We start from the raw sequence: 12,570 nt of genomic DNA on the forward strand, positions 1-12,570 counted from the left end.
ACCATTATAGGATTTGTGACTGCACAAGTGGTGTAGTAATTTAGGAGGTGGATATACTGGGAAATTACAAAGCCTACACACACACACACACATATATATATTTGGGCTGGGCGATATATATATATATAACGATATGATCATGCACATTTAGTCAGTAAATCCGGTTCCCTGATTAGCGCTAAATTGGCATCATCTACTTTCAAATGGAACGGCACTTAATAGACAGAACCATAGTTAACTGACTAGCTACGCAAAATATCGCGTTCATTATCGGAGATGAATCTTCTTTGATAATGAACACGATATTGTGCAGCTAGTCAGTAGCTAGTCTGTATGAAATGGCAGATGATCCACATAGGTCTGGGGCAGGGCAAGTGCGTTAAACGCGTTAACAATTTTAACGCATTATTGTTCTCCATTCTCCAGTTAATTAATCTAAGGCGTTAAATTACCAGCCATAATATATATATATATATATATATATATATATATATATATATATATATATATATATATATATATATACATATAGCATAAAATCTGAAAGCATAAGAACTGAGAGTCATGAGACAGTGGCGTCCAGTGGATGACATAGAAAGTAGGCAAACCCGTTGATGAACGTGGAAGTGACGAGTGCAGAAGAGCAGAGGAGACCGGTCACGAATTAGTACAAAACAAGGATTTGTAGAGAAAAAAAAAAAGTCAAGAGGATTTCAATATATGCGCCAAAAGGACACTGGTTTTCCTTTGCTGTTCTCACCAGCGTTTACGCTACGCCTTCGCCCAACATTATCTGCTGGACGACACTCTCTCATGAACACACATACAACAGTTAGCGGAAGTTAAAGATTAAGTTTTATAAAGTTGTAAATATGGATGTTTTTCTTACACAATCGCATCACGCCGCTTCAGAAAGCCTTTATTAACCCCCCGGAGCCGTGTGGACTTATTTTACAATGGATGGGTTCAGTTTTTTGGATTTCAAATTTTGGCTGACCATCCACTCCCATTATAAAGCATGGATTAGCCTGAACATTATTTAATATAACTCTGATTGTATTTGTCTGGAAGAAGAAAGTCATATACATGTAGAATGGCTTGAGGGTAAGTTAATAATGGGATAATTTTCATTTTTGGTTGAACTATGCCTTTAATGCCTTGTTCTGCATGAGCATAATTTAGATCCCTAAAGCCTACACAATATTGGAAAAGTCGTAGCTAATAGGAGAATTGGTCCCCAAACTATAATGTTCAGTGTTGACGTGTTTCTGAAGGGTTTTTCTCACCGTGTCGTCGTCTTCTTCAATCATGGCGTGCTGTGGTAGCAGTGCGCCCTCCATTGTGCTACTCTTGAACACACCTTTTATTTTGCTTCCAATACGGCTGATCCCAAACGACTCGCCACGCTTTGATGTGTTCCTGTGCGCAAAAACACAGTGATACTATTTTGTTGCAAATTCAAAATAGTTGCTTAAAAAGACATAAACAGCACTCTACATTGCACCAAAGTCACACAACCAATGACAGGGCACATTATACAATGAAAACATGATCACAGGAAATGATGAATATACACTTAATGCCTTTTAAAAAAAACAAGTGCAACACAGCTACAGGCTCAAACAATGCAAGGTAATGCAGATAGTCCAGTAAACCCATGCATCAATCCTGTGGCCTGTGCTAAACCTGGACCAGTTTTACCTCCAGACAACAAACTTCTTCTGTATTACAGACAGATGGCCAAACTGGTCAAAGATGAGCAGCAAGGTGGGAGCATCTTCCACCCCAGACTTACTTCCTGGGGAGGGCTGGTATTACTGTAGGTGGATGTGGCTGTGGCTCTGGAATTGACCAATGGGGACCTGTGGCCAGTGATATAATTCCAGGCCAAAGGGATGCTGTCAAGTCTAAATGAAGCAAATAAGCATGCGAGCACAGATAATGGGAACATTAGCACCAGAGGAGAGCTGGAGATGGACAGATTAAATGGTTCGAATGCAGATCAAATTGTAATTCATTACTCTGCTTAATTTGCATGAAGAATAAAAAAAAAAAAAAAAAAAAAAACATGGATCTGGTGCGTGTAGCCATGTAAGTCAGTGGGTATTTTGAGCCTCAGATGGTACATCAGTGTTTCCCACACACAGACTTTACTTGGGCAGGCCGCACAGGTATATTAAAGTCTGCCCAAGCATATTTCATCTCTTTCGAAATTATATTCACATGATTTTGCAGTTTGACGTCATCATGAAAGTTTATGCTTGACATTAATTTTCTTGGCAGTTTAAACTTTCAAGTGATTTTTTTTCTTTTCTTTATATTTTAAGTTCAAGTTCATGGGAGGTTATGGGAGGTCTCAATTTGGTATTGGCATACTGTTCAATCAGAGAATGTTCTGTGCACACACGCCTGAAACATGCACAAAGAAAGCTTTCTTTCTTTTTCATGGTGTACTGAACTTAAATTGTCAAACACGCACAAAGTTATGCCAAAACTCAGTTATGTCTTAAGTGAACGTAAGTGAAGTGAGCATTTGAGAAAAGAATCAGATACTGAATCTGTGCATTAGGTCTTAAAGTGACGGCAGCCTAATAAACCTGTAGCTGTCATTGAGTGTAATTCATGTTAAACAATAAAAAAAGAAAGAGACAATCACTCAACGCTCGACTGAATCACTGTCAGCTTCGATAAAAGTCATTCTATATTTAATTCATGATGTAATTCTATCATTTTATTTTAAGGCTAGGCTACACATTATCACATGTACTACCCAGACCATTTTTGTGCCAGTGGGTAATGCCAGCATTTCCTACCACTATCACTATCACAAGTATATTTCAGAGCTGTTGGAAGCACTGTACACACACAGTCTATCCACTGGCTATCTTACTCCTACTGCACACACGACTAAAAACACTTGCAGAAAAATATTATTGCAAGATCCAAACAGATTGCCTAACGGCAATGCAATATCCATGAGTCACTTACAGTCTGAAAAAAATTATAAAAATGTGTTGTTTCTACATGAAAGCTTTGGAGGAAGAACTTTGTGTCGGATTTGCCAAAGCGTGTGGCCAGAATTAAATCATTGCAAGATATCTAGAGTTTTAATAGAAAAGTACTGTACTGTAAATATTAAGAACTTTATTTTACACTTTGTTTTCATTCTGTGTAATAACCCGTAAGTATACAGTATCTTTATTCATATGAAAAGTTTATATGCAGCGTTTCAAAAGTCTAATTATTATAGTCTAATCAGGAAGCGAATGTTACCAGCTCCGCTAAACCCTTGTTAAACTGGCGCCACACTAACTGACCGAAAGAACTTGATTTGGATGGGCGGATGACACACTATGCTACTGTTGTGGCTGATTTTGCCCTTCTCAGACACTCATGGGAGTACAGACAAGATTACACACCAAAAGACTGGCTTAGCAGGCAGGTCTTAACAGAAAACTGATGTAATGGACTGTTTACAGCTGAAATATGTTCTCAGCAGGGAACTATTACTACTTCACCACCAATAAACACTGCCATGCCCACTGACTCCCTACACATGGCCAGCGGTTGCTTATGTAAAAAGATAACAACTGAACTGACTTGAGCTGAATCACGAAACCATTTTCTTCTGTAGAGCTTCTTTATTGATGAATTCGATGTCTTTTATATTTTGCAACATTAACACAGTTTTCCTGTTTATTACTGTGAAGCTGCTGAACTGTAAACAAGTGCAATTTTTTTTTTTGATTATATTCATGTGATGCTGCTCTTTGACTTTCATTTGTTGCCAAAACAACCCAATTCAATATCCAATAAGATCAGATGGAAAAATCCAGAGGTAGTCGTTTAGTTGTTGAACCATTTTCAGTTCCTAAGTGTCTGTTGAGAGACAGCATCCAAAACTGAGTCAAGATTTCAGTATAACCGGATGATTGTTGATATTCCCAGATCAAATACCCAACCATTATTGAGTTTTTTTTTTTTTTTTATTATTTTGTAACTATTTAATAGCAAGCTTTTCAGACTGTCAAATCTGTGTGACGCCAGACCTCCAGCTGGGAAAACAGACAGAAGAAACAAGTACAAACTGTAAACCATCTCCTAAAATCCTTCTGATGTGAAGACAAAGGAACCAAAATGAAAAAGCCTGAATGTGTTCACCTATAATACACTCCTCAAATACCAAAGAGGGCTGGGCAATATAACAGTATATATATATATATATATATATATATATATATATATATAGATCAGAGCGAAAGCGTCGCGAAATGTCACAAAAGGAGTGTGTTTTTAGTTGCCAGGGCAAGACAACCCTGCACAGATTACCAAAAGAGAAACAGCATTAAGGGACCAGTGGATGGAGTTTATTTTTACAGAGCATCAACGGAGTTGTGCAAGTGTTTGTGTTTGTTCCCTGCATTTCGAAGATGCTTGTTTTACAAACAAGGCCCAGTTTGACGCCGGATTTGCACATCGTTTATTTCTTAAGGATAATGCAGTCCCAACGAAAAAGGGCCACGATCGTGTGTTGGAACCGCAGGCGGTGAGCAAAACTGCTTCAAATATCTCTGTGTTGTTAACTTAGCTATCAGCGCGTAAGCACATCAAGTAAATAACATGCGATGTTGTCATCAAACTGCACTTTCTACATGTACAACTTAAAAAAAAAAAAAAAGACGACATAAAGTGTAACTTAGTCATTTTCTAAAACAGCTAAGCAAATATATACAGATTCAGTACATAACACATAGAGACGTCGTTGCTGATGCTGCTCTCGTTCAGTTTCAGCCTCTGGATCTGATTCTGGATCATAAATATACGCTGAATCTGACTGTTAGCCATGGTTTGTTTTGGATGATGGTTTTTTCCTCACGGTAATGTCACAGCTTCCAAACGCTCTCAACGCAAAAGCCTACTGGTGCTCGTGATTCTTTAGCTCCGCCCACACATCACGCCTCCAGACGGTCGTGTTTTTCTGGGAAAAATCGGTACAGACTATCTTTCTCTTATGAATATAATAAAACTAAAGACTTTTTGGAGTTATGAAGGATGCAGTACTACTCTATAGGTACTCAAGATTAACAGGATATTGAGTGAAAACGAGCATTTCACCCCCCTTTCAGTGATTCTGAAACTGATTCAGTGGAAACTGAACACAAGACATCAGAAATCACTAAGTGATCACACATCAAAACTATATTGAATATATTGTAAATAGCTGATATATTGCCCAACTCTCCCATCAAAGGTTGAACTGGAGGCAGGTCTTATGGCTTTCAGGCAGCTTTCTATGGCATGCAGTGAGAGCACTGGACAAAAATCACTATACACTTACCTTAAATCATCCAAACTCAGATTCCTGGAACAACAGGCAAAAGGGGTTACGTTTTTGCCCTTTGTCTCTCACTGCTTCACATGCACACGCGACTGAAAGTGTCGTTAAATGTCTGAAGCACCTCTTGAATTTTTCACATAAAATCAAAAACAAACCAAAATACATTTTCCATAACGAAAATAAAGACTATTTTTACTTGTAATATATTTCCACTATTATTATGTAATAACTATTAAAATCATCACAAATGAAGGGAGCACAGTGGATACCATATCGTATAAACATGGGGGGGTCTAATAATAATAATAATTATTATTATTATTATACTAATTATTATTATACTATTTAAGTATTATTATTATTATTATTATAAAAAATGTATAAAAAATTAAAATATTTAATAATTAGGTTATATTACATAAATGTAATATTGCAATATAAATATTGATGTCTGTCTTCATTTCTGCACTTTCACTGTCTCTTTCATAATCAAACTATGTATGAACAGATCCAATCCAAAGTGTGTTGTGCTGTTGTGTGACTGACTGACACACACACACACACACACACACACACACACACACACACACACACACTCACACACACAAGTGAAAGAACACTCACCTGTTCAGCTTTGAACTTCTAGCGGGAGACTCCGCACCCCTGAGCAGATATCGAAAATACTGAGGAAGAACAGAGACAGGCGCATGATGCAGAACCCAAACACACACTATCTGAAGCAGCTCTGGAGAAGCATTCATCTTGAGGAAGTTACCTCATCGCTGTGGCAGAACATGGGGGTGAAGACGTTCTCCAGCAGAGACAGCACGTGTTCATACGCCTCAAACAGACATGGCATGGTCTGGAGCTTCACCACCGCTGTGTACGGCCCCTGAGCGACTGCAGGACGGGACAGAGACGGACAGAATGAGACACCACGCCACATCACACCACAGAAAACTGGAATGAGACTGACCGTTGTGGATTTGCTCGGTGATGGAGGGGTCAAAGCTGATCTTGTCGATGCTCTCCTCCAGACAGTACGTCTCATACATCTTCTTCACCTCCTCATGCAAACGCTGCATCTCCGTGTCACTCAGTTCAGGACACAGGATCCGCTCATTAAACTCCTCTACACACAAAAACATCAAGCACAGGTTTACAGTGAACTATTCCTGTAACCTTAGCTAGCTTTTATTATCATTCAGCTGGACATGTCCTAATGTAGTGCGATGTGCAGTGAGATACAGCGCTAAAAAGAGCTGACAGCGGCGTATAGATATTGATAATGCACATAGTATTCAGCAGCATCTAAATCTAATTATTTCACATATAAATACTGTTACTGGGGCTCACTGCAGGGGATTCAGAGAGAAAAGAGATTATTTTGTACAGGAGTCTGTGGAAAGAAGCCCTGAATGCTGTGAAACCTTTTCCCCCGAGGGCACCAGCGTAAACGGATGAGGTCTTTACTCATGTTTCGGGCTGGGGTCAGACAGAGTTTGGGTGCAGGATGATGACTGACTACAGTTCTGGTGGGATATTGTCTGTTTTAGCTCAATTTCAGCAACAAAAACATCTCAAAATAAAGCCAGAGCCGAACTGTTGTGCGTCTCTAAACAACACAGACTGTATTGTTTGTACTTGAAGTAAACACTTCACAGCTAAGGGATTCATCTTACATAGAGAGAGAGAGAGAGAGAGAGAGAGAGAGAGAGAAATTCCAGTGTTATGCCCTGGCCCCTCTCTGGCTCCACAGCGATCTTCGTGGACTAACATAAACAAGTCATCAGATAAGGGTGCTACGAACAACTTAAAGATATCGTGGAGGGCAAGGAGGAGATCCCAGTGCAAGGCACAGAAAGGAGAAGACTTCCTATTGGTCCACGTGCAGTTTCTTACAAACTAACAATGTTGAAACTCATTTCTAAAGGCTCAGACACACCTAACGAATGAATGGATGCATGATCCATCTCTAACTGTTGTCTACTTCTCATGAAGGGATGAACGAACCCTCTCAACCATCACTGCTGCTACGTCCCACGAGAAGAGCAGGTTACTTTCGGTATGAAACAAGTCTCAGCTTTCAAATTTTTTTCAAAAGTTTTTTACGAAATTCCAACAGTAAATACCGTTTTGTGGCTCTTGAATATTTTGTCACCGATCGTCTTTATTTACAAGTAAAAGCACGAAATAAACATGAGTGAACATCAGAAGGTGCTTTATTTTAACTGTGGAAAGAAGTCAATACACATCATCTTTTGAGTTTAAGTCCACTGAAGTGAATCTTTAGTTTGTTTGCTGGACAATATGGCAGCTTCTGCGTTGTGATTGGTCAGATCGCCGGTCAATCACGCTCCCTGCGAAGGGTCAGTTCACAAAGCAGGTCACAGAGAGCTGAAAGTGTAAAGGTCATCACTGATTGTACAGCTGAAGAGCTTCCACTAACATTAAAGCTGCAGTATCTTATCTTTTGACCGCACCAAAGCTTAAAAAAAACATAATATATTCACAGATATTTAGGAAACATAGTTCACATACTTGTTTCTTCATAAAAAACAATGCTAAGGCCAGTTATTCTACTTTGAAAATGTGCATTCTAGTGTTGCACGGTGCACCGATACTTCAAAAGTATCGCGATTCTAGGAAATTAAAAACGTCACGAAAAAATGACTGCGTTCCAGATTTGTAAGAGACGTATTTCACGCTGGTGTGTGCAGCGCATGCTTCCAGTGCCTCCTTATGGATGTCGTTTTTTTTTCTCCTCACATAAGCAGCAAAAAAGCACAACAGTAAGCGAGATGTATGCCTGCATTAGTGGCTTTACTAAACTGATTTGGCTTTACTAAAATATGTGCATAATCGCATTAAATAGTTTAAATAAGTTGTTCACATGAACAAAGCACAAGGTTTTCTTGCATAATTAACATTTTAATTGTTTGGTCAGACAGTTCATGTATAATACTCACATTAATCGGGGATTAAACGTGGAGTTATGTTCTGTATGCTAAATATGAAAAGAGCGTATCTGCACAGCACCTATAACTGCACTTTGTATCTGCTGATTGCTGATCGAGATTTACATGCTTGGCTCACTGACCCTGTATACTCATTCATTTCATTCATAAACGAGATCAGTTCAATTCATTCACGAATGAGAAGATCTCTCGAATGTTCACTACATTCAACAAATCACATGCTCCGTCACATCTTGAGTAACTCTTTGACAGGATGAAACAGTTCACAGAGCTGTTCACGAGCTGTGCATGCGCTGCTAATAGCGGCGTGCTCACACGCTACTGTGGACTGGAGGGAGGAGCTTCAGTGAACGAAAAATATGAGTCTAGTAGCAACGTATCTTCCGTGATGTCCCCGATGCGCGGGTCTGGGTGGGTAAAGAAATGTTACTTTATTTGCGGGCTGGGACGAGCCAAATAATTTCATAAAAGCGGGACCCGTGGATTGGAAAAAAAACCCGACCCGCGCATCACTAGGCTGCATGAGCGAGCACAAGTGATACTGTGGCCGACTGTAGAATAAGATGACGATCGTTAAAGCTCACTGGCTTTGGTTTTCTCCTCTGAAAGAAAAGGTTGCACAACTCACAGAATACGTTACAACATCTGATATATTGCTGTAAAATTGTATTAGCATTTTTTTTTTTTACTTGAATGCCATTGCTTAAATTGATATTATCTTTTGACATTTAATCTTCTGAGTTCAGAAACATTGTTTAATATAATCACTGTTCATATTTTTATTCAAAGTTCAGAATCAAGATAAATGTATTACTCTTATGTTTCTTATGATAACTGAGATAATGCTGCTAAATGTATTTTTCCTTTACATTGAATGTCATTGCTCTTATTTTTTATGATTTTGATATTTCATATTTTGTTCAAATGTTTAATATAACCTCTGTTCATATGTTAATTTATTAGTGTGTTATATGATTAGAATGTTCTACCGGTTTTAAAATAAATCAATGATATTTGAGAGTGTATTTTCCCTTTACAGGAAAAGTATCGAAAAAGTATCGAAATTCTTGACTAGGTATCGGTATCGAAACAATAATTTTGGTATCGTGACAACACTAGTGCATTCTGTGTCGAAATGCCTGTTTTTGTTCTGATCTGTGTGATTCCACCCACTTCCAGTTTAACCAATAGTATTTCGACACCCCGGGTTGCCAGAGAGAGGAAAACAGCGAATCGCAGCCATGTAAGCCAGTAAATGAGCAGGGTCAGAGACGGCATGTCCTCACCCACAGTCAGACAGAACTGCAGGACGTGCACCGCTCCTTCCTCCTTCAGGAAACTCATGAAACGAAACAACAGATCCTGCTGCTCCCTGATCTCCTTCAGATCCAACTTCAACACCTGGCAGAAGAACACACACAAGAGCTTTTCTTCAAGACACTTACTAGAACTCAAAAACACTGAATTAATATCCTAAGTACTCTTTGAAATTTCTTTCTGACTATAACTCTTTTCCTTAGACGTCTTGGTAAAAGCAGAAATCATTCTGTTAAATTGGCCAAAGTACCCACCGAGGATTTGGTGTTTCGTGGGTCTGCAAACTTCTCCAGGAAGGGCACGAGCGCAGACGGAGGGTCAGTCACGGGCTCAGGCTAACAGCACAGATAAAATATGAACAAACGAGTTTAAAAGGCATTCAAGTGTGACTGACCAGACTAGAAATGATTTGGTTGAATCACTCACTGGAGTATCATCAATGAAAATGAGCACCATGTGATTCACTGTGTCCTGGAAGAAAAAAAGAAGTGTTTCATGAACATTTATTTACATTTATACGGTCTATCAAATGCAGCTACTGCAAACAAGATACTAACTGGAAGCTAGGGGTGCTCCGATCACGATCGGCTGATCGTTAATGCGCATCTCGTCAGTAAAGCCGGTTCTCTAATCAGCGGTTAATTCCATCAGGTGTGTGATTTCACAAAGAGCAGCTGTTACTACACAGAGCCGTTGTTAACTGAGAAGATGCGCCAAAAAACGCTGAAAATGAAGTGGATTTGTGCATCTTCTCTATTAACAACGGCTCTGTGTAGTAACAGCTGCTCTATGTGAAATCACGCACCTGATGGAATTAACCGCTGATTAGAAAACCGGCTTTACTGACGAGATGCGCATTAACGATCGGCCGATCGTGATCGGAGCACCCCTACTGGAAGCTGCACTTAAACCATCATAAATCTAATAATGAAGCTTAAATATGATATTTTGTCCACATTATATCAATGAAGAACAAAGAGAAACCATATATGTATGGTTTAATGTCCTCGTTTAGACTGTTACACTCACAGGATCAGCCATGAAGTCCATGATTGGGAGAAACAGCGACCCTGTCATGACCTCTCGAATCAGCAGAGCCAGAGACCTGAGCACACCCCACAGAAACATCACCTGACCCTCATCACACACCTCACACACACACACACACTCTGACTGCTCAACGCTTCAGGGGAAGCAGACTTTCTGTCATTTAGTTTTTAAGAAATTAACGCTTTTATTGAAAAAGGATGATTTAAATTAATCAAGAGAATCGGTTTCAAATAAATGCTGTTCTTTTGAACTTTCTACATATGAAATAATACAAAAACAAATTATATATATATATTTTAACAAACATATTAAACACATAACAACCAACACTGAGAATAATAAGAAATATTAATTGATCACTAAATAAACACATTAGAATGATTTCTTAAGGATCATGTGACTGGAGTTATGATGCTAAAAATACTGCTTTGATCACAGGAATAAATCACATTTAACACATCCAAATATCATTTTTTTACTGTATTATTTATCAAATAAATGCAGCCTTGGTGAGAGATAAGAGACTCCTTTTAAAAACATTAATATATATATATATATATATACTGAGCCCAGAGTGTTGAGTAGTGTGTGTGTGTGTGTGTGTGTGAGAGTTTGTGAGTGTGTGCGTGTGAGAGTGTGTGAGTGTGTGTGTGTGTGTGTGTGTGTGTGTGAGTGTGTGAGTAAGTGAGTGTGTGTGTGTCTGTGAGTGTGTGTGTGTGTGTGTGTGTGTGTGTGTGTGTGTGCGTGCGCGTGTGTGTCTATGAGAGTGTGCGTGTGTGTGTGTGTCTGTGAGTGTGTGTGCATGCGTGTTAGTGTGTGTGTGAGTGTGTGTCTGTGTGTGTGTGTCTGTGAGAGTGTGCGTGTGTGAGTGTGTGTGTGTGTGTGTGTGAGTGTGCGCGTGTGTGTGTCTGTGAGAGTGTGCGTGTGTGTGTGTGTGTGCGCGTGTGTGTCTGTGAGAGTGTGCGTGTGTGAGTGTGTGTGTGTGTGTGAGTGAGTGTGTGTGTGTGTGTGTCTGTGAGAGTGTGCGTGTGTGAGTGTGTGTGTGTGTGTGTGTGTGAGTGTGCGCGTGTGTGTGTCTGTGAGAGTGTGTGTGTGTGTGTGAGTGTGCGCGTGTGTGTGTCTGTGAGAGTGTGTGTGTGTGTGCGCGTGTGTGTCTGTGAGAGTGTGTGTGAGTGTGTGTGTGTGTGTGTGTGAGTGAGTGTGTGTGTGTGTGTGTGTGTGTGTGTGAGTGTGTGTGTGTGTGAGCTGTACCTGCAGTCCGTAGCTTTAGGAGGCGTGAGGTGAGGGAACAGCAGCTCTGTGAGCTTCCTCAGGTACAGCAGCTCATCCTTGCGGCTCCGCAGGGACACGTGCAGATCAGCGCCGTACTCCGAGAGAGCTGCCTGCTGGAGACCCTCGCAATCCTTCACTGATCACAACATTTGAACAAAACTCATTAAACTGATGTGCCACAAACACAAACGGTCTGTACACTCGAGGTGAGAGATGCTCTGAAGGTGAAGGAAAGTCCCACGGTTCAGTTTGAACAACCATCGTCTGAGAGGCTGGACGATATGTTTATTAATGTCACTCGATATGGTATAACTCTGATATCGATATGAACACTATTAAACGAGAACGGCCACAACAGATGTCTGTTCCTACAAACATGAAAAATTCATTTGTCACGTCTATGAAATCTACTACTATAAAACTATGTCATGTTTTAGGGGGGAAAATGGCACAAATTAATAAATGTTCACCTTTTATTTGTATTTAGCTTCATACAAACAAGAAATGTGAACTCACTGTTAAACATCTCAGACTCCCCTTATTAATATAAATATCTTTAACTTCAAACTATAGGCTAACATACACTACCAGACAAGTTTTAGCATCATTACTCCT

At 39.7% G+C, this 12,570-nt stretch overlaps 1 protein-coding gene across 3 annotated transcripts in view; it reads right to left on the reverse strand.

Moving 5' to 3' along the window:
- The window catches only part of LOC113063490 (sorting nexin-14-like), a 48,088-nt gene that overhangs the window by 27,996 nt on the left and 7,522 nt on the right, over positions 1 to 12,570 (reverse strand). For 2 of the 3 annotated variants that reach the window (XM_026233938.1, XM_026233935.1), the window contains exons 9-18: positions 11,935 to 12,091; positions 10,663 to 10,738; positions 10,060 to 10,104; positions 9,888 to 9,968; positions 9,603 to 9,717; positions 6,315 to 6,470; positions 6,114 to 6,238; positions 5,963 to 6,021; positions 5,339 to 5,362; positions 1,287 to 1,419 (exon numbers count right to left, since the gene is read on the reverse strand). In XM_026233938.1, coding sequence (XP_026089723.1) covers positions 1,287 to 1,419; positions 5,339 to 5,362; positions 5,963 to 6,021; positions 6,114 to 6,238; positions 6,315 to 6,470; positions 9,603 to 9,717; positions 9,888 to 9,968; positions 10,060 to 10,104; positions 10,663 to 10,738; positions 11,935 to 12,091 — 971 coding nt within the window. The remainder of the gene's footprint in view (positions 1 to 1,286; positions 1,420 to 5,338; positions 5,363 to 5,962; positions 6,022 to 6,113; positions 6,239 to 6,314; positions 6,471 to 9,602; positions 9,718 to 9,887; positions 9,969 to 10,059; positions 10,105 to 10,662; positions 10,739 to 11,934; positions 12,092 to 12,570) is intronic. The other variant, XM_026233936.1, reaches the window with a different exon arrangement.

The sequence above is a fragment of the Carassius auratus genome, chromosome 45 (assembly GCF_003368295.1).
Source record: "Carassius auratus strain Wakin chromosome 45, ASM336829v1, whole genome shotgun sequence".
NCBI lineage: Eukaryota > Metazoa > Chordata > Actinopteri > Cypriniformes > Cyprinidae > Carassius > Carassius auratus.